Source organism: Podarcis filfolensis (assembly GCF_964270895.1).
Source record: "Podarcis filfolensis genome assembly, chromosome: 7".
NCBI lineage: Eukaryota > Metazoa > Chordata > Lepidosauria > Squamata > Lacertidae > Podarcis > Podarcis filfolensis.
Genome location: NC_139603.1, coordinates 32155176 through 32178397, shown reverse-complemented (window position 1 = coordinate 32178397; position 23222 = coordinate 32155176). Strand labels below are relative to the sequence as shown.

At 40.5% G+C, this 23222-nt stretch overlaps 1 protein-coding gene across 3 annotated transcripts; it reads right to left on the bottom strand.

The window, feature by feature from the left end:
- Nucleotides 1-6594: 6594 nt before the first annotated feature.
- On the bottom strand, nucleotides 6595-22652 carry MCUR1 (mitochondrial calcium uniporter regulator 1). 3 transcript variants are annotated; one of them, XR_014550624.1, is made up of 10 exons: nucleotides 21137-22652; nucleotides 20244-20360; nucleotides 19560-19663; nucleotides 18722-18823; nucleotides 18220-18261; nucleotides 16706-16777; nucleotides 15314-15367; nucleotides 12296-12410; nucleotides 11511-11749; nucleotides 6595-6915 (listed from the first exon to the last, which is right to left on the bottom strand). XR_014550624.1 is itself a non-coding variant. In XM_083624058.1 (9 exons), exons 1-9 carry the CDS (start codon nucleotides 21426-21428, stop codon nucleotides 11694-11696), a joined length of 954 nt encoding a protein of 317 aa, XP_083480184.1. In that variant the 5' UTR covers nucleotides 21429-22652; the 3' UTR covers nucleotides 6595-11693. The 3 variants fall into 3 exon arrangements, 1 of the variants encoding a protein (XP_083480184.1); XR_014550625.1 differs by having other exon boundaries at nucleotides 11619-11749; XM_083624058.1 differs by having other exon boundaries at nucleotides 6595-11749.
- Between the last annotated feature and the right edge of the window lie 570 nt (nucleotides 22653-23222).

Here is a 23222-nt window from a genome sequence, read left to right as displayed (position 1 = left end):
CCAGGCACTAAATTTACCTACTATAACTGCCAAAAACCTATTCAAGAGGAGGGCAGGCTATGTGCTTCTTTCTCTCATTATGCTTAGTAGGGAGAAGGGAATGTGCACCACACCTTCTGAACAGCAACACTTCAACTGTTGTGAAAACTCTGTCAAAGATGCCTGGCGATCACAGATGGCGAGTCAGCTAGAAGTTAGGCAGGGTCTCGCACATCTGTAAACAACCCTTTTGCCTCACCCTACAAGCTACATTCTCACTCAAATCCTTTCAACTTTCAAAGTGTACAATTTAAACAACTTTCCTGTACGGGATTGGCTTTGGTAGAATCATGTGCCTTGGTACATTATGCAAGATATTCTCCCTTCACTGCACAAGTACAATGCCAGCTTTGTGGCATGTCAGTGCAACAACACTGCATATTCCCAGCAACGATTATATTCACTCATCACACCTTGTCAACAGATAGAGGGGTAACAGTCAAGCTGGGGCTTGTGCATATGATCATTTGTGTTGGGTCACTGTGCCCTGCTTTTGGGACCAGATTGCATGAGGCCCCGGTGTTCATTACTCTGCCATAGCAGGTGGAAGTGGCATTGGTGAAAGGAGGATATTCTAAAGTGGGGGTGGAGATCAGCTTCCCATCATTGCTGACCATTGGCCATGCTGTTTGTGGATGATGGGAATTGTAGTCCAAGAACATGTCGTGTGCCACTGGTTTCCCACTCCTGTTCTAAAAACTGGAATACCACTGGTTCTGTAGCCCAGATTTTCCCCATGATTATAACATGGTTCAAAGATAGGGTTCCCACTTACCCCTACTTCCACATCACCCCCACTGCGGCTCCTAACCTTTAACAACAGCCTGACAAAGATGAATTTAACAAGAGAAGTTTCTCCAACTACTTTTCTTCCTGCCAGAAAAAGCTGCAGCAGTGACATTTTTATGTGCAAGGGTTCTAATCAAGACAAAACCACCATCCAATGCAGATTTTGAGCCCTAACTCCTTAAGCTGGAAATTCTGCAGCCTTCATCTTAAAAATCTTGATCGTTGTTGGACTCCAGTGGCATCACACCAAAGTTTAAATTCCCTTTGACACAAAGTTCACTGGGTGACCTTGAGCCAGTTACCATATCTCATATCCTCACATGATTGCTGTGAGGGTAAAATAGGGCTGGGAAGAGAACCACAATGCTTCTTGATAAGGCAGCATATAATATAAATCTAATTAAGAAATACTTCTGAGATTGAAAACTTTAACTCAGGAGCTCTGAGCTCTGAAAAATGGGATTGTGAATACATAAAATAACATTTTTTAAAAAATAAAAAAATGTGAAAGTAGAAGTTTCCAAAAGGCAAACCATACAATTATCAGCTCTTAACCTTTTTTATCTAATATGCTCAAGCAGTCTGTTGCGCTAGACTGCCAGCAATTATAACTAGGGAAGAGAGACAAAAGGAACAAGCAATTTGATGTATAATGGTTATGTGTTTTTGGTGTGCTTTTATTCAGGACCACATCTGAATGGGCCCATATTCCAAAGACACATATGAAGCTGTCATTTCACTGATCTCTGCATGAACATGTGCATATGCCAAACAGCAGTGTGGCAAGGAAGCTGTCGACAGAAATAAAGCAAAGGCCATTAAAAATGACACTGGTATACCTTTACGCAAAAATCAAACTATTTCTCCAGGTGCATTATGTAAAGGTTCAATGCTATTCTAAAATATGTACAATTAATGGCAGTCTAGCGCCTGCATGCTTCAATACTTTTATTGTCATGCAAGAGCATTAAGGACAGTATTGCTTTCATGCAGAATAAAAGACCCCCTCTCTTAGAGATATCAGACTATTTTAACTAGGCTGCAAAAAAAATATTAAGAGCCTCTAATGAGCAGAGGGTTACTTCCCCCTCCCCTTCTTGCAAATTTGAAGGACAGGGATGAAAGTATTTCTTAACACACTGTTGGGCTTCTTTTTAATGTTATCTAGAGCAAAGTAAGAAAAGGATACGTACAAAGAGCTCACAATGCCATAATGTTAATCGAAATTGAAAATCTTAGTAAATTCTTTTCAAGTTACTGTACTCCAGATTTAACAGTTTTTTAAATGGACGCACATCCTCATTTTTCTGCCTGGATGACACTTTAAATTTTGTCTTGTACATCCATCACTACTAGCCAGCTGATTTTCTAATTCTGATTTTCATAATGTTTCAGGAGGTTCCTGCTAAGGCTACAATCCTTTTCTTCCCTACCTCAAGAACTGCAACAAGTATTGCTTCTATTATAAATAATTATTAACAGCATTTACGGATGCTGTTAGCAATTATGCAAATCTCCCTCTCCCTCATGCCTAGGCAGCATGGGAAATACTTGCGAAAGATTTTGCATAACAACGTAGGAGGGAAGTAGGACCTGTGGCCCTTCAGATGTTATTCAGCTACCAACTTCTATCCATCCCAGGCAGCATGACCAATGGTCATTTGAATCATTAAATCATTGCGTCATTAAATTCATATTCCCATCTGCAATCCAGAGCTTTGCAGTTGTAGGTGCTGATTCTACACTCCTGATTTAGTGCTTCTGAAGTGTGAGACTATCCCTTCCATGACAGCAATGGTCTACAGTTTTCATGAATAATTTCTTTTCATTTTCATTTTGAAGAACACATCCCCTCCTTTGCCCCTCAAGCACTATGGTTCTTCCCTTACAGCAAGACTATTTTGATTATAGGAAGACTGGGAACAGAAATCAGCTTTCGCATTCCTGCTGCTATGCAGCTGTTAAAAATACAGAAGACTGGACAATACTACTTCCAATTGCCTAGTTGGTCACTATCCTCTGCAGATAAACTTCTAAATTTTCAGGTTTCACAGGGCACACATGGAAAGACAGTTACATTTTGAACGTAAAATGTCATAAAGCAAGAAAAAATGTTTTGCATTTGCTCTCTCCATTTAAAGAGTGATCATTTTTCTGAAGGTTACGCTATGATCTTTGTGGTGAGCTACATTTATAAATCAACATATATTTAACAATGCTGCTTCTCTTAGACCTGGCTTTGAAGTCTGCTTTTGCTTTCCCTTGCTCATCCAATAGGAAGACACACACAAACACTTAAAAGTCAACCAGCAGCCTGACCTAGAACAATAAACCCGCACCTCAGCCAAGTGACCCAGTTCTTCCATGTAATCACAAAGATTTCAGAGCTGGAAGGCAAACTGGTGAGCCCACAGAGTGAAAAATGATGCCCATTAAGATAATTAAAAACACTGTGTTCTTTTATCTCAGTTTTCCCACTCATTCCCTGCTTTTTCATTAGCTTCCTAATATATATATATATATATATATATATATATATATATATATATATATATATATATTAAGTCCTGGTCTGTTCAAGAGGCTATCCTTCTTTGAAGGGCTTCTTACCATAACAGTTTGAAAATATTTCTGCCATCGCAAGTAGAAGAGTTTGGATTTGATATCCCGCTTTATCACTACCCAAAGGAGTCTCAAAGCGGCTAACATTCTCCTTTCCCTTCCTCCCCCACAACAAACACTCTGTGAGGTGAGTAAGGCTGAGAGACTTCAGAGAAGTGTGACTAGCCCAAGGTCACCCAGCAGCTGCATGTGGAGGAGCGGAGACACGAACCCGGTTCCCCAGATTACGAGTCTATCGCTCTTAACCACTACACCACACTGGCTCTGGATCATAATCTGGATTCAAAATTCCATTCCATTCCATTCCATTCCATGCATCTGCCTCAAACAGGGAGGAGAACCATGTACACAATATTGAGATCTTTGGAGGAAAAATGGGATGTAAGTGTAACATACCGTAATTATCATCGAAGGCTGCTGACAACATCTTCTAAGCACAGTAAATAAAAATGTGTTTCATGGTGTAATGTTAATTTTGAGTAGCTATATTGGAGTGGGGAAACGGACCAGTTGTTTAATTTCAATGTTGCATAGAACATATTGTTTTTTAGTCTTAACAGGAAAGCTGACCAACTACAATTGAATAGTGAGTGGAACTTGCATTACACATCAGTTCCAAAATGCTGTGCTGTCATTCTATAATGGGTAAAGACCATCAACACACCGGATTTGCTAAACCGATCAGCGAATTGGCCCATCTGTTCTATTTTCATGCCTCTACCAGTTGCCTTGGTTTCTTCTTTTCAAGAAAAACAAAAACTAAACTATTTTATATAGAAAGTTTCTTTTCAGTGAAACCCCTGATTACATTACTGTATACAATTATCGATTTTGCCTACTAATCTGAAGATACGCTCCATGTGCACATAAGATCCAGGTTTGTTTCTGGGAGCACATCCCTATCTCTTGTTTATTAATAAGTCAGGCCCAACAAAAAGCTAAGTGAATACAAAAGAATCTAGATGCTGAATGTATTTGTCCCAAACTAGGAATTATTCTTGAAAGGCAACATAAAAATAGTTATAGTAAATACTTCTTGAAATATTGAATACGCAATTGATTTTCATTTCAGGATTATTGTTTTAAACTCATGTGAAAGAGCTGAATGGTTAAAATACTTCCAGTATTTCTACTGTCTCTAAATTCATGTTGTTATGCTGAGCTTGTACCAAGATTTTTCCGACTTGGTACACTTGCTTTATACCCTCCAACAATGGAATGATCTGGGCAGTTGTCCATGCTTTAGTAACATCCAGGCTTTAGTACTGTAATGTGCTATTTATGGGAATGCTTTTTAAAAGGGTTCAGAAACTTTCAACTGTTCTAGAACATGGCAGCCAAGCTGTTGGCAGGAACTCACCATTGTGAATATATTACACTAGTTTTAAAGAAACTGTGCTATTTCCAAGCTCAATTCAAGGTCTGGTTTTCACTACAGGCACCCTGAAGATCACTTATTCCTGCATGAACCTTGTATGGCAGCCAAAATAGTAATCAGGGAACCTTATTTGAATGCTTGTAGTGGTTAAGTGGGTGACCATCAGCTACTGGGCATTTTCTGCAGTTGTGCCCCCACCTGTTAAACTTTGGCAGGGAGATTTGCCTGACTGTCTTCTTCAGGTGATAGGGGAAGTCCTCTCTTTTCACCTGGCTTCCAATGTCTTCACCTGCTGGCTTAACTGAGTTTGTTTTTCTGGCACTACATTGGTCTAGTTAATTGCTTTTATGGGTCTGCTGCTACACTCAGCATGTTTCTACTTGGACTATTTATTGTGAACTGTTATACAATATATTCTTGCGATCTCTGTGTTTGTTTTTGTATTTTTATTAAAGATTTTCTTGATTTACAGAAGTATGTGTAATGTCTCTCTCTTGTATTTTTTCCATGTAACATTTTTTTCATTATTATTATTATTATTTGTATTTTTATTGCAATCTCCGTGTTAAGTTTGGGGAAGGGCAGAAAGCACAGTAAACACTTTCAGAATGAACGTGTGAAGAAATACTGTTATCTGAATTAAGTTTTAATGGAAATTCTGCGATGTGCTCTGACATTTGTAATGTAATGTACATTGAAGTGTATTTGATGTTGGAGGGTTTCTGTCTGGCGTGATGAATGTAAGTTTAACTGTCGCTTGGGGCCTTAACTGACAGCTGTGAGGAAGGGTTGGCATTAGAATTCTCAGTATGCAAAGTATATAAGGTTTGCATATTTTGATTGTTGGGGTTTGGAATTTTCAGTTAGACAGTGTGGTTGGCTGGAACTGGAGGGGCCAGAAGAAGTGCTGGTCAGCAGAGGGGAGTTGGAGCTGTTGGTGCTTGTGGAGTCAGCCAGAAGAAGATAGCAAAAGATGATTGGAGAAGACGGAAGACCTAAGATGCACATGGAGTTGCTTGGTGGCCTAAGACTTGATGGGTATAGCTGAAGAGACTAAGCTGTTTTAGGCTGAAGAAACCGGGGAGAACCTGCAGTGCTTAGAGGAGAAGTGAGAAGCAGTTTGGAGTATAGGTCACTGGTGTCTGGCAGTAGAAACACCAGAGGGATGACTACCACTTCCAGGGCAAGTACAGAAAGGCAAAGTTGCATTTCAATAGGTCAGTAAAGGGTTGGGAAAAGAGGCTTCCAGCAGAGCCCTCAGTTATAGTGTTGGTGAGGCTTGACTGGGGTGGAGGGGTGGGTAGAAAGGGCAAATTTTATAAGGTAACTAGCTGCTTCTTTAAAACCACCTTAGGTAAAGGGACCCCTGACCATTAGGTCCAGTCGTGACCAACTCTGGGGTTGCGGTGCTCATCTCGCTTTATTGGCTGAGGGAGCCGGCGTACAACTTCCGGGTCATGTGGCCAGCATGACTAAGGCGCTTCTGGCGAACCAGAGCAGCGCACGGAAATGCTGTTTACCTTCCCGCCAGAGAGGTACCTATTTATCTACTTGCACTTTGACGTGCTTTCAAACTGCTAGGTTGGCAGGAGCAGGGACCGAGAAACGGGAGCTCACCCCATCGCAGGGATTCGAACCGCCAACCTTCTGATCGGCAAGTCCTAGGCTCTGTGGTTTAGCCCACAGCGCCATCCGCGTCCCACCTTAGCTTAACATTAATAGTTGAATATAAGGTGTTGGGATATAAACTGACAGTAACAAGTTAACATAGTTCATACTCATTTAATGATACAGTACTATTTAAAATAGCCAGATAAGCTTGTCCTAACTTTGTAATAAACATACATACCTTTGTTAAATATAGCATTTGTATATGACAGGCTTTGTACTATGCTTGTACCCCACAGTTACAAGGTTATTGGTAAGGGTTTAGCGGAAAGGAGAGAGTCTGAATGGTGGCAGTGGCACAGATTAAGTAGAACCATTCAAACAAGGGGGGTGCTTTGTTATTACAGTGCAAGCCAATACTCGCCTTCCCTCCATAGAGTGTAGGAACATTTTCTCAAGCATTCCTGTCTTCAGTGTTACTATGGAAAATGCAAGTAATAGGTCAACAGAGTAATAATGTACATACAGCACTGCACAATATTCAATATGTTTGAATACACTATTCAGTTATACATCTTACTCTAGGGCTTGGTAATCCCTGACCAGTCACTATGCTGGCTGGAGTTGTTGAAGTCCAGCAACATCTGGCAGACACAGGTTCCCCATGTCTGCCTTGTTTTGTGTTTACCCAGTTTTGACAGTCCCATAGGTTTCTAATGAGGAGCACATCACTACTGAGCCAACAAGTTAACCATTTTGGAAAATTTGATCCTTACTTTTATCTATTGCAATTCCAATGCTTCCGTTTTTCAGAAAAACTTTCATATCCCATGTGCTTTAATTCAATTGAACTAAAATTGACCATAGACAGGATCTGCCAGAACAGATCTTGCACAACTTGCATTCATTACTCTTGCTCCAGCCCCTCTGCAGTTCTTGCTTCTGAGCAAAAAGATAAACATGGAGCACAAATGGAACACAAAGAGATAAAACTGGAATGCTAAGTAAGAAGCTCCACACCAAATGGCAATTAGTCTATTTGCCCTTTCTGGAGGGGCGCTATTTTTCCAAGGTTAAATGCAAGCCCTGTAAAGGACAGGAGTGGCATGAGCACCAGAGTTGGGGAAAGACTTCAACATCACATTTCCACGGCATCTCTCAGCCGCCCCACAACTGAGACAAATTAATAGTTTGTACTGAAAATTTAAATGGGAAGTTAAAAGGCTTGGGTTAAAAAAAAATATCTTTGCTTTGCTCTTCCTAAAATGAACATATGCATTAAAGAGGAATAGAAATCAACTTTATAGATTTCACCACAGCAAAAGTATGTACAAGTATGTAAACCTACATTATGCACACAAAGTGATGAAAATTCTAGGGAGATATAGATACAAGGAATTTAAATTCCAAAATTAAATCAAGTCCAGCCTTTCCCAACCTGGTGTCCTCCAGATATTTTGGTGAGGCATCCCTTTGCTTGTAATTATTTTTGATTCGGATTTGTCATGGCCAATGGCTAGTACAATAAAAGTGGTTTGGATTGGACAACAAAAATTCTGCCATTCCTATAACTATTGGAGATGTTGACTGGGTCTGATGGATACTGTAATCCAAATGATCTGAAGGGCACTAAGTTGGGTAAGATACAGACAGTATATAATACTAAGCAAAAAGACCACATTATCCTGAATAATATGTTCATGTGTAAAAGTTTATTTCACAAAGAAATATTCTGGCATTAAGTCAATCCATGTTTCTAACCTTTGTCTCTCTTTCTCTCTATATATATGCAGTATAATTCTCAAAACACAGGTTTAACCATTAAACATCTGTTTACTAAACCTGTGGTTTTCATACATGAACCTTACACACCATGTTGGAAAGTAAGAGGGCTTGGTAGCTAGATCTTTGCTTGCAATAAAGTTTGTTTAAATAAACAGAGAAAAGAAGCAACCTAAGTTGATTATCCAAACAATGCAGGATAAACTTTTTGGGTCTATGTGGATTAAGGTGCTTTAGCATCAGCACAGAAAGCAAAGTATAGAAAAGGAGCGGGAAAGCACAGAGGATCTCATTAAAAATGCCAATGAAGCAATAAACTGTTATCCTTCCATCCCCATTTATATCTCAGAACCTCAATGCTTACTTGGGATCACAAGGTTCTGGAAGAAAATAAACATGATGCAGTAATCTAACACATACACACACCCAAGACTGTCAAAATAAAAATATTAATCTCCCCACCCCTCTATACCAAAGTAAGCTTCTAATGTAATTCAATATAGTATTCTAAAAATCAATGTAGAGCCCAATGTTAAACATGGTTACTTGGAATCAGGTCCCACAAAATCCCCAAACTTCCATGGGACATCAGGGTGTGATTTTAAGCATTTTGCTCAAAAGTACATTCCACTGAAATCAATGGGATATAATTCTAAACAGGATCATAAGTACTGTTAAGCATAAATATGAAGGATTTATATTAACTAGAACTAAACTATAACCAAGTAAGCTTTTTAGGGTATCTTGGTCCAGGAAGATATCTGTTTACAAAATATTCTTTGCCACTGGTTTATATGAGATGGAATTTAGTTGGAAGTGCTTGTACAATATATCAGCTTACAATATAAAGAGGCTTTGGATCAGGTTGCAGTTACGTAATTCTTTAAAAAAAACCATTGTGCATGCAGCATATTGGCAACAACAAAAAAGAGGTCAACATCTTCAGTGCTTACTTTTTTGGCATGTTGAATATTCACTCGTATTATTTAGCAAATCCTGCTTGGTCACTATACAGTAACTAAACGGGGGGGGGGGGGCATGTATTGAAGCAAACTAAGTATGTGACTTAAACTCTTTCTGGAGGCAGTACTAACATTTCAGTCACTGAAATGGGGATGGTTAAGCATAGAAAATGAGTGGTATTGGGAGGTGCCGCTACAGAAAGCCTGAAGAAGAACACTAAGTGCTTACTCTAGCAAACTCTTACGGCCCATTCCATGTACTTCCTTCTGGTCGGGGATGTATCTATTCTGTATTGTTATTGTGATTTATTAAATTTGTATACCGCCCTATACCCGCAGGTCTCAAGGTGGTTCGCAGGCCAAAATCACAATATAAAAACACAGAATCAAAATAAAAACAAAAACAACCCAATAACTACCCCCCCAAAAAACCACATTTTAAAAGGACACTGAACGTCACTCAATCAAAGGCCTGGTTAAAGAGGAAAGTTTTGGCCTGGCGCCTAAAGGTGTATAATGAAGGCACCAGGCGAACCTCCCTGGGGAGAGCATTCCACAAACAGGGAGCCACTGCAGAAAAGGCCCATTCTCGTGTTGCCATCCTCTGGACCTCTCGTGGAAGAGGCACACGAAGAAGGGCTTCAGAAGATGATCTCAGGGTCCAGGTAGGTTCATATGGAAGGAGGCAGTCCTTGAGGTATTGCGGTCCTGAGCTGTTTAAGGCTTTATAGGTCAAAACCAGGACTTTTAATTGGGGCCAGAAACTAATTGGTAGCCAATGCAGTTGGACCAGGAGCAGAGTAATATGCTAAAACCATCTTGCCCCGGTGAGCAACCTGGCTGCTGAATTCTGCACTAACTGAAGTTTTCAAACCATTTTCAGAAGCAGCCCCACGTATGATGCATTGCAGTAATCTAACACTAAGATTACCAGAGCACTGAATTATTATTATTAATCATATTTTAGTTGCTTTCCTCGCAAAAGCAACTTTCAAAAAATTCCAACAGTCTCTGCAGGCAGTTTATACACAAGCATCTCTGGATCAGAGCAATTATACACAAGTCTGTTCTCCTAATCTCAGTGGAACTAATTTTCAGGTAAGTATTTGAGAACTCTGACCTAAAAAATATGTTCTAGCTGCAATTCCCAGTTCTACTACAATTTTTATTATTATTTAGAATGGCTTGCTCTAAAAAAAGGTTACATTCATCAGCCATTAGTCTACATATAGATATTCCTTAATAGCAACACTAGGAAGTACTTATTAATATTTTCAAACTGTTCAAGACACCCCACAAAATAAGACAATCATTCTAGTGAATTTTCCTACTACTGAGCTGCATCTGAGTTTGCTTTCATGCTCCACTGATCTCAACAGAACTTACTATTAATATGATTATCACTACTTTATACACTGCTTACTTGCCAAAATGCCTTCTAAGTGGTTTTAAGTAGATATGTATAAGACTGCACTATCCGCTTCTTATTTTCCCTCAATGAACTCTATCGTATTTTTCCTAAATTTTTGAATGGAGGCCACTCTCTTCTATCAACCAAGAAAATTTCAGTGCCTATATAAAAAGCTCATGTATCTCACTGAGCTTTAATTTTTCCACTTTTATATCAAGGTAACGGCTAGCATGTGGCAGTTTCTAGTCTATCGTTTCTTTGGCATTTGCTTATGAACATGATATTTCTACATCTGCTCGTAAAACATTATTATTTGGACGGAATTTTACAACAGCAGACCACAATAAAACCTGTCAATCTATTAAAGTACAATAAAATATTTACAATGGGTGCGATTCAACTAACCAGCCCCATCTGTGGAAGCCCTGTGCTAGGATTTTTGTTTGCACAATGGGGCTTTGCCCCCCTCTCCCTGTGATCCCCAAGATTGGTTCTGGGGAGACCAGGAGAATTCCCAAACAGTAAGTGTGTGGGATGGAGAGGGGGAGGCATTGTTTCAGCTGGCAGACTGGAACAATTGCGCAGATGGAACGATTGGAAAAGTGTGATGTTGAATTCCACCCATAGTGTTTTATCAACACTAGCAGAAAGATAACTTGCAATTTAATTAAATAATTTTTCACCTCTGAAGGAATGATGTCAAAAAGAATGCTTGTATTTTTTTCCTCCCTTGGTACTTGACATATAAAACCCTAGTACATTCTACTATAACTTATCATGCTTGATATGTTTATAACCTGACATTTTAGTTTTACAATAGCCCAGAGACACACAAAAATTTAGATGAGTGGGCTCTGATGTGCAAAATACAGTTGCCTGTGATTCCAGGCTATGTTTCTATCAGTATTTCAGTACTTACATTTGTTTTGAGGCACATTATTTGGCTACATTCTGTAGTCTAAACAAATAAATAAAATGGCAGTGACTCTGAAGTAAAGACTACATTATTTCAATAAAGTGACAATACTTTTTCGTAGGGTTGTGGTTTTTTTTTTTTTTGGTAAGGCAAGATAGTACAAGTCCTTTCAAGAGGGATGCTTTGTTATATCCATAAACGGTAAAACCCCAGTGCGACTGTAAGGCATGTAAATACTGAACCTGGAAGAAAATAAGGGTGGAGAAGAAAGAATGCATATTGTCAGATTTTAATCCTTTTGAAAACGAAAGTCTGGCTAAAGTATTTAGACGCTTAAACATTTTACTTGGATCCTGCCTGCACTGTTAGATAAACATGGAAACCGATAGGATTTGCATGATTCAGGCTGGTTCAAGGGGGCAGGGGCAAAATGGGGCATGTGCCCATGGCAACAGAGTTGCGGGGCTTGCTGTGCCTGCTCTTATGTGTGTGCCCCTACCCTCGACTTTTCCTTGCACTAGTGTGGAAAGAAGATTAAAAGGATCAGCATGGTGTTGGCTTTCCAAGCTTTCCAGGTGCACACAACAGCAGCAAAAGATGCTAATATCCAGATACTGACCAGAGGTCTCCATGTTCTAAAATCAATGGATACAACTCCAGTAGATAATTAGTAACTCTTAGACACCAAAAGCTGTCACACTTGATACAAAGAATATAAAACACATGAATATGAGTACCAGACAACTGAGACAGTTACTAAGCATCTGCACCATGACAGAACTACATACCTGCTAAATATTTAATGGTGTCAAGTTTGTGCGATTCAAGCATTGTTTTCAGGCCTGCAACTTCAGTGTCTATTTTCCTGTACGTCTGTGTTAAAGCTCTAGCCTGTTGTGCATGCTTTAAAAAAAGGAAAAAAGAGAACAATATCTCAATACAGTTTAAACACTGCAGTCACATCTCTAAAAAGCGATACAGTACTGTAACTTTTAACAGAGTGAGACTATCCAACAAAATGTTGCTCCCCCTTCAGCATTCCAGCTCCTCCATTGCACCCTCTCTCACCATGATCTTCTGTTCCCTCTCTCCAACAGGCAGGCAGTATTCCATGCCCACTAAACATGCTCAGACGTCTTTGAGCTGCTTCTGCAATTTCCCCCTCCTCAAGATTTTTATTTTCTGCAATACTCTGCCAGTTGCTTGTGTCCAACATTATATTATGGTTGGACACTTATTGGTAGATTCTCTCCAGTCCACTTGGGAATTAGCTTAAATAAGACTATAATGCACACATAAACCTCACTTCCATGCTGTGCAGTAAGAAATGGGATTTCCTTCTCACCTTGCGAGATGGAAGCAATAGGCAATCAGGCCAGCAAAGCAGAGCAAAGCACTCTGTCGTTGCTTCACCAATGTGATCTACTTCTAGATGCCACTGCAGGAGTGAAGCCACTTCAACCACTCAACACTGAAGCTGACTGGCCTCACAAAACAGGGATAACACACACTGTTTGCCAGCATGATAGTTAGAACAGGAACACTGAGGACTGTGAGCTGGGGAAAGTCCAGTAGGGCAGACCACCTTTAGCCAATGGGTCAGAGGCTCCCCCCCCCACTATACAGTTTGTGTGCCTAACCTAGTAAAGGTAAAGGAACTCCTGACCATTAAGCCCAGTCGCAGAGGACTCTGGGGTTGTGGCACTCATCTCACTCTATAGGCCGAGGGAGCCGGCATTTGCCCGCAGACAGCTTCTGGGTCATGTGGCTGGCATGACTAAGCCTCTTCTGGCAAACCAGAGCAGCGCACGGAAACGCCATTTACCTTCCCGCTGGAGTGGTACCTATTTATCTATCCTATTTGAAGTGCTTTCGAACTGCTAGGTTGGCAGGCGCTGGGACCGAGCAACAGGAGCTCACTCCGTCACGGGGATTTGAACTGCCGACCTTCTGATCGGCAAGCCCTAGGCTCTGTGGTTTAGACCACAGCACTACCCGCGTCCCACCTAACCTAGTAGTATCATCCAATTAGCTTTTTTGGAGAATACCCAAAAAACAAAATAAGAACCTAAGCAGTTAAAATGTTTCTACATATGGATGGAGTAACACCCCCGCTCCAATGTGAATGTTGCTGTTATAGCAAGAACACTTTTTTAAGGGGAAGGGCTGTAGCTGATAGATGGAGGTGCATGTTACACATGGAAAAATGCCCCCACTTCAACCTCCACTATCTCCAAGCTGAGCTGAAAAATGATTCTCTGGGCAGGTTTAAAGGTTACACTTTTATGAATGTTTCATCTGCGCAAGCATTCTAGCGTTCACCCTTCCTTTTACACCGTTCCAGGGGTTCTCTCAATCCCTGCAAGCCAATTTTTTGGGGGGAAGGGAATGCAGGAGGAGAAGTGGGGAAACCCTGGTGTGTATGTTTGTGTGCACAGCTTCCACTGACAGGGCTCCTTAGGCAAATCTCACCTTCTGTCTGAAACAGATGCAGTAGATCATTTATTTATGGCTGCAATTTTAAGTCATTTGTTTTGGATGTAATCTCTTTTAATCTCAAATGGGACATACTTCAGAGTAAATGTAATTAAAACTGAACCTGCATGCTTAGATTTTTAAAGAAAAAATGTTTTTTTAAAAATTTTCATTGTTGGCTAGTTTGATTGTAATAAATGTTTCCTACACGCAAATACTGAACAAGCAGAAACTAGCCCAATTTGATTTATTTTCACACACATAAAAGCACCCTTTCCACATACTTAAAGCATCTCATGTTCAAACAGAGACAGTGCCAAGTAAAGCACACTATCTGCAATTATGCCTCCTTCTATATGCCCCCAAAGGCTCAGTAAATGCAAAAGGAATGATGGTGGTGTTATTCAGGCTACAGGTAGCTCCCAAGAGGAAAAAGTTAGAATTGTAAACAGCGCGTTGAGGCTAAGCCACTGACAATAGAAGAACACCAGATGGCTTATGCTTTTTCTCTATTCATATCTCAAAACACGGCTACTTCAAATAATTATATATTTCATTGGGATCTTTTATAGAATTCAGGGTAAGTGTGTAGTTAGGTGACCAGCCACATTCACTTCAACTATTTTTTACTAGAAACTCTCAAAAATCTGTGAGGTTTTAATTCATATTGCTAGTGGATATACCGTATTTTTCCGTGTATAAGACTAGATTTTTTTTCTTAAAAAACAATGTCCAAAATTTTGGGGCGTCTTATACATGGGGGCCATCTCCCCCCATTTTCTTAAATCGGAGTCCCCCAAAATAGGGGGCATCTTATACATGGGGGCGTCTTATAGAAGGAAAAATACAGTATGTTTGTATTATGAATTATTCTGGTGAGTTAAAATATACTTGAACATGTACAGTACTGCACTAACTTACTGGGCTTAATTCACAAGCAAATACTTAAGGTATTTGTCCAAATCCAAAATTCTGAAATATACAAAAAAATTAAGGCTGACTGTGCATAAAATTAATCTTCCAGTTTTGCATGCTTCAAACCCATCTAAGCTTCATGTTTCATATTGAGTTGAATCCAGCATAGACCTAGGAGAAGTCCATTCTGCTCACACACCGGCAGCGCTGGATTCAACCCATTGTGCTTACATGGTTTTAATAGCAATTCAATATCGAACTTTAAGCACCAGTTAACTGCCATTTTGCACTTATTTCTACTTCTACCACATGGATATTTAAATGCCATTCCCATAATGGTGGTATGCATGTAAGCCTATACAACAGATGTGAAGAGGAGTATTACCCGGATCGAGCATTAAGTTCATTGTTCTTACCAATTCCACTACTTCTGTTCTCATTTTCAACTGTTTCCTCTCATTAAGCGAATACTGAAATTTAAGAACAATGGATTACCTTCCGTGTAAAATAACCAACACCTTTCATTCATGTGCATCTATGAATGTTAACCCACCTTCCAGTATTACTGAAACAACTTCTACTGCTCATTGCAATATAGCTCAGTTGGTTAGAGCATGGTGCTAATAATGCCAAGGTTGTAGATTTGATCTCCGTATGACTCAGCTGCATATTCCTGCATTGCAGGGGGTTCGACTAGATGATCCTTAGGGTCCCTTCCAACTCTACAATTCTCTGATTCTTTTGTGTCGGGGTAGATAACCTTTTCCAGAGCAAGGTCCATGTTCCCTTGTTGCAAACCTTCCAGGACTCACATGACAAAGGTGGCATGGCCAAAGGCAAAAGCGGGCAGAGCAACAGGTGTTTTGCTTTTTTATACAGTAGGCTACCTCCCAGCTGTACAAAAATCGAAGTTTATATTTACACACACCTCCATCCAGAGAAGCAAGAAGACCTAAAGTTAAAGGACCCAATCTAGCCAGGCAAAAGTACTTGAGGAGGGTTGCTGATGAGAGATATGGCGGAGGGCGGGGGGAGAAGAGGGCATTGTCTGGACAGAGTTCAATGGGCCAGATGAAGAGGTCTGGAAGGCTGCATTTGACCCTGTGTGTGTTTCTCTACCCCCATGTGATAGCCATGCAAACATAGCAAGTTAACCATCACCCAAAATATCAGCTGTTGAGATTTAACATTCAACGCTTACAAACCTACAATGAATTACAAATGCTCCTCAATACATGCCAGAGGTTATTTTTGGATGTTGCTTGTTATGAAGCATTTACAGGATGGCAAAAGACAAGTTTTCTTATAAAAAAATGCAGTACTGACAGAGTTCAGTGTTACGAAACACTCGTCAAGATCCTAAAGTGTAAACACGTCAATTTTTTAAAATATTTTGCTAGAGATTGACATTCTACAAACGAATCTTGTTTTAAATCCAGCATTATGTCTAATCATACTACACTACACCACCATTCCCACAGATGACTGCTGGCAAAAAGGCTAACAGATTAAAAATAATACTTTGCCTAAAGTTAAACTATACAGCATGACAGTTTCTGAACAACCAGTGTGGTGTAATGGTTAGTGTTGGACTATGACCTGGGAGACCAGGGTTCAAATTCCTACTCAGCCATGAAGCTGACTGGGTGACCTTGGGTGAATTGCTGTCACCCTAACCCTACCTCACAGGGTTGTTGTGAAGATAAAATGTGTGCAAGGAGGTGACCATGAGCTCCTTTGAGCTCCTTGGTGGAAAAAATGGGACATAAATATAATACATAAATAAATCTCAAAGAAAGACTACATACCAATTCTTTTGTTCTGCTCTTTTCCAAGTTGAAATCTAGCTTGCTGTCTGTACGAACTTTGGAAACTTCATCCTACAGAATGATTAAACAATAAATAGACATACAAATTCTTAATTTCTTAAGTAAAGCACTACTGCTTTCAGCTGTCCATCATTGCCTACACTGGTTTATTTCAGATGTTTGGGAGCAGGGGGGGAATTCAGCCCTACCAAGCTCTTTCTGCAACTGAACTCCCACAATACCAAGGACAGCAAAAGTGCCTAACTGGGAACTATACTCAAATGTTTATAAAGATTATGGGTGACTCTAGATCCTGGTATCAATACAGCTAGTCAGGGTCTATCTAACAAAAAGTCATCCAGCTTTAAAAATTAGCTGCCATAATTCTGAGCTCAAAACACAGTGACTGCAGCTATTATACAACTTCCTGTTACCTCAGTTACAGAAACACCAGTCAGCGAGTTACTTATTTAGCAGCTATAAATGGTTCAGCTCAGTGAGATGGTATTTTATAGATTAACACCTAAACAATGGTTCCAACGAACCGACAATGCCACCATAAAAGGTGCACAACATACTACACATAAACAGGAGTTCATGAAATTCCACTGTTTTAAACAATTAAAGTGTTTTCATTACCAAGAAAAAACCATTTTGTCCCCAAAAGGGGATACAGGCTACATTGAGAACTTAACTGAAGAAAGTGATGTGACAAGAGCAGAGCAATAATACTGCAAGGAAGACAAAGAAGTGAACTAAAAGAGGGCAAGGGAGCACATCCAAAGGGCATCCCTTCATGCACATGCTTGTCTCAAGAAAGATGGTTGCTATTGCCATGCTCTACCTCTCAACAATAACTACCCCAAACCTCAGGCCACAGGACTGCATGTGTCTAGGGATGAGAGAATTAGCTCTGTTTTATTGCACTTTAAAATCCATTTCATTAGGCTTTTAGTTCTTTTATGATCCATTATCCTGTTTTTGTTGTATTATACTTTAAAAACAGCAATCAAAACCTTATGTAAACTGCTCTGAAAGGTCTGGTCTGAAAATCAGTATAAAAACACTATAAAAACTGCTGAAGTTCACCAGCCTCAGGCCCAGAAAGAAGCTTGGGTTAGTCTCAAAGGGAGAGACACGTATTATGAACCCAACTTTTCCAGCTTGGATTAAAAGGCAAGCCAGATAAGATTTTTTCCATTTCGTATGTTGGTTCAAAAGAAAGCAGCTACGATGGGTCATAAGCCCATCCCCTGCAGTCGTCTTTTATGTGGTTCAGTTTTCTAGACTAATGCTGTACATAGGTGTCCCCCAGGAGAAAAATCCTGAATCTAGCATTGTGCATGTGTTGTGCTCCTTCCTGGATTACCAGGTAGCTAGTCGAGAACATCACCTTTGACACTTGTTCAAAAGCAGTGGTAGTCTTAAAATATCTTCTTACAGAAAGATCAGACACGGTTAACTAGACTACTATGTTCAGTGTAGTTATATTATTCAAGTCCAAAAAATCTTACCATTACTTGCTTTCTTAGCTGGTAAAGTTGAAGTTTTATTTTCTTTTTTATTTTTGCATTAAAAAGAGAGAGAATACATGTTAAAACTACATTAAGTACAAGATACAAAAATATTGATGCATGCATATTGGTTGTTTGATGTTACAGAGGGACTAAGCAAGTGGAGACTTTGGAATTCCAAAGATAATATCTCCAACATCAGTGAACAACTTTGCCTATTTGCAAGGATTGGGTTCAACTCACTTTCTCTACAATGTACCCAATAAGTTGTTCCTGTTAAATTCAAAAGCCATCTCCACATACTGGTTTCTATTCTTGCTTTTACTGTGATATTTCCTCTTCCAAACATCCCAAATGCTTTACTAAATCAAAGGTTAATTAAAATGCAGTAACTACAATATTTCCCCTTACTGCTAGATGTGGGTTGAGGGGGTTCACAATCTTATCCAATGCATGTTGGATAAATAAACCTGGATGATTTACCAAGGATGTTTGCCTTTACCTCATTTTCTGCTCGAAGTGCTGAAAATTCACTCTTTTCCAAAATAATCATGTCTTTTTTCACTCCACCAATATGAGACATTATCTGCTGAAGAGCAATTTCCTTTAAAAGAAAAAAGTTAATTCAGTCTAGTATCACCAATGCCAATAAGATGTTTTCCTCTACAGCAAATCTTTCAACTAGTACTCCAGAAATTTTGCTCTGTCTGAAGGTTCATCCAGCACCCAACCAAACTCAAAAAGAGCCCTGTTTTTTCCATTCTTCCCAACTAATGTTCAGAGGAAGAGAAGGATGGGGATAATACGGGTGGAAAGGTAGAAATTTTACTGTGCAGTAGCATCTAGACCATATTGCACAATGCACTAGGTCAGGGGTGGGGAACCTGTGGCCCTTCAGATGTCCATTGTTCCTCATCATTGTCCATGCTAGCTGAGGCGGATTGGAGCTTGAATCCAACACCATCCAGAAAGCTACAGGTTACTTGCACTCAAGCAGTCTATTCAGTTCATGCATTAAAATTTTTACATCTGTAGCCAGACCATACACTGGTGTTTCTGAGGAGACCAATGATCAAACCCCCCAGGGGATCCACAGCTGCTGGCATCCCACCCTGAAACCACCCCTTTCCAAGGGTCACTGCAGGCTACTGCTGTCAAGCCTGACTGGGTGTAGTGCAGCAAAGGTAAGGGGGTTTAGCACTGGACAGAAAATGAAGTAATATCAAACTATTAGAAAGGACATATCGTAATTGCTAACAACAAAGGGATTTGTTTTTGCTCCAGCTTTTAAAACAGCAATTAACAATAAATATTTAAGAAATTTCCACATTCATTTATACCTGTTGCACTTTTGTGACCATGTCCTTGTATATCACATTCATGTTGTTATTTATGATGTTTATTAAAGCAGACACAATAATCTCAGACTGCTGAGTAGTGAATCCTAGAATACAGAATATTGCAAAATTCAGAAACCTCTATATGTTGCTAAACATTAGCTATATACATTTCATATATAACATAACATTCACATAAACAAAGGCTGCTGTAGGAATTATTTACAGAACAGCCTCAAGTTTAAAATGGAAGATTGTAGCTTCTTTAGAGCCTCTATGAAGATTTGATGTCCTATACAAGTGTACATATCTAACAGCATAATATCATGGACATGTACTCAGAAGTCCCCCATTATCAAGGGTTTAGGAATGCAGTATAAATAAATCTAGTCCTCCAAAGAGTTTTGCAATATTGGAACATGAGGAAAATTCAACAGTTTCACAAAAAGTACATGAAAGTACTGGCACAGACAGAAGAGGAAAATACAGTTTTTGCATGGAAACATTTTTGTGAAGTTACCAGATTTCATTCAGTTAGAGCTAATGCCCACAATCAGAACATGCATAGAAAGTGACTGCACTTTTGATTGAAGAGAAACAGATTTTTTTGCGGGGGGGGGGGGAATCCCCAGTTACTCATATCAATGTTTACAATTTACATATTAACAATCACTGCAAAAGAATTACCATTTTCTTCTAGAAGGCATACAAAGGCATGGGTGTCAAAATAAAGCTTCCTGTTTCCTGATGGGGGAAAACTACTCTTGTTTTCAAGTTGTGGGTATGATGCATGGATATTCACATCTAATTTTTTAAAAAAGGAAAATGCATAAAAGTAGTTAAGTGTCAACAGTAGAACAATAGCATACTGATATATGCAATTTACAAATCCCTCCCCTGGTTTACCGAACAACTCTACAGGATACAACCCCAACCCCACCACAAACACCCAACATGGGCAGGGCCGGATTTAGGTTTGATGAGGCCCTAAGCTACTGAAGGTAATGGGGCCCTTTATATGTCCAGCTGTCCTTTGTCAACAACAAATTGTTGCTGTTTTTTGTGTTGAATTTCTTAAATTACTTACATCATAGGAGCCTACACAACAACAACAATTTATTATTTATACCCCCCCCAATCTGGCTGGGTTTCCCCAGCCACTCTGGGGAAACCCAGAAAACAGTTTTCTGTATGTAGAAAACACTGTATGGGAAAACACTGTTGCTGTATGTAGGTTTTGCTTTTTATCTTATATTTTGGAAATGTACATCCAGATTTTTTTTCCTTTAAATTTTGTTGGGATCCCCCAATAGAGTGGGGCCCTAAGATATAGCTTCTTTAGCTTATACAGTACGTAAATCCGGCACTGGATGGGCAACAGGGCCCTGAAACCAAAACACATTTCACAAACATTTACGTATTTTATTCTCAAAGCAAGCAGGGGCGGCGCTCAAGAGGCAAACGTTTCTCTCGAGTTTGACAGCAGCCCTGAAAACCGAGTCGCAGAAGCCGCCGTGAAGCCCCAGCCTCGCCCCTTCCCCTTCCCCTCCGCTCCGGGCTGGCCTTTCAACCGCTCTCACCTCGCGCCCCAGCGGCTGGGCACCGGCCCCCCGCTCCCAGGCTGAGGGAGCGAAGCCCCGCGCCGCGCCGGCCTCCCGGGAAGGAGCCCCGCGCCGGCGACCTCGCGCCGCCGCCCCGCCCGAGTCCTGGCGCGAGGGAGCCGGTGCGCTTCCAGTCTCCTAGGCAACGGCGGGAGCGGGCGGGGCCCGGCAGGAACGGGAGGAGGACGAAGCCGCGCGGCCCTCGCGGAGCCAAAAAGCCCTTCCTCGCGCTCTTCACCGCCGCGGCGGCCGCGGCCTGACCTCTGACCATCACCCCGCTTCGCCTCCCGCTCGAGGTCAAGGCCTAAGGGCTTCTTCGCCTTGGTCGTTTCGTAGCCGCGTCATTCCCTCCGTCTGGCTGCCCAACCCAGCGGCGCAGTGGTTCCGGCACAAACATGTTCCGCCCTCCTTGCCAGCCGCAGCTCCGCGGGAGGAGACGGGCTCCTTTCGGAGGGTGCCGATAAGGCGCCGCCACCCACTTCAAGTGGTGCTGCTTCTGTGACACACGGCGCTCCTCGCAGGGGTGGAGACTGGGAGGAGGAGGGAGGCGTTGCTCAGCTCCCTCAGCCTCGCTGACAGAGGTTGACGTTTGCCAGGGAGAAAAGTAACCCGCTGCTTGTTCCGGGGCGTCCGCGGGGCCCCTCCAGGAATATGTGCAAGTCGTGTTCCCATGAGCTTTAATGGGGGGACAGCAAGGCTTAAACCTTTCCAGAAGGGAAAACGGACGGCCACTGTCGTCTTGGTTTGTTTCGTCTCCTCTCCCCTTTCAGGGTTTTTCGTATACAGTGCTTTTTTTCTGGGGGGACGCAGGGAGACACATACCCCTAAACATTTTGTGAATCTAAGTTGGGCCCCATTGAGGGGCAGTATTTCAATATGAGTAGGAAAAATGAGAGTACCCCTAAACATTTTTTTTGGGGGGGGGGGAGCCCTGTGTGTGTGTGTGTGTGTGTGTACGTACAGACACAGACATACAGAGACACACACACACAAGAACACACAGTCTACAGAAGTACGGTAACTCCTGGGTTCAGTTTTAAACATTGGGAAGAAGTGATTTGCTACGAAAGGTAGCAATGAGGATGGGAGTTTATGATCTTTCTTACTCAATCTTATTTCATACCGCAAACATGACCCCTGTATATTGCAAAGGTAGAAAGATATGCACAGATGTGAGGAAGAATCGGTTTATTGTCTCTTTAGCATATTAAAATAATTAAAACATTTTTTTTTAAAAAATGTGATTTTCAGTTATATACGTTTCAATAGTTTTACAGTCATTTTAACAGTTCAAAACTCGACTACCTTCCTCCTCTTTCTGCAGTTCCTTAAATTTATATTTATCATTTCCTGCATATTCTAAATTAACTTAACTTATTCTTTTATTCATCTACTTTATTTACTCTCATGAAGCAGCAGGTTGTTGCAGTAATCCTGCCAATGTCCTTATCTGTTTACAATTTATTTGTATATATTCAATTAAAACATTTCTTAATACCATTAAGTAATGGCAGTAACTTTTGATATGTATGAGTTTTCATGCAGTTTTCTTTTTAGTCTGAGCCTTTTACTAGATGTTAGAAGATTTCCTTTGATATTTAGTCTTCAAAGAATCACTCACTGCTTGTGACTATAAAAAAGACATTTGCAACGATTGAAGCTCACATCATCTGCATGCTCTCAGATTGTATGCAAGACAGAGATGACAAACACAACAGCAACATAAGGCGGCCAACGTTTCTTTGGGCTTGTGACAGGCAAAAGTTAAACAGGTGAAACTTTTCCAGGAAGGAAAAGCTCAATCTGTTGCATTTCTATCGTGCAGAAAAAAGGGAAAACTTCCTGTTTTATTTATTGAATTTATATCTTACCCTTCCTCCCCAATGTAAAATGTAATAATTATAAAGAGAACTTCAAATTCTGATTCATTATAATGATCACTATCCATATTATCAATTGAAATACAATGTGAATGCCAGTCCTGCTATGCAGCAAGTTGAAACAGTTTGCTTTAGGCAAAACTTCTCTATTGTTTAGGAATCTAAATAGTATAGGAAGACTTTTT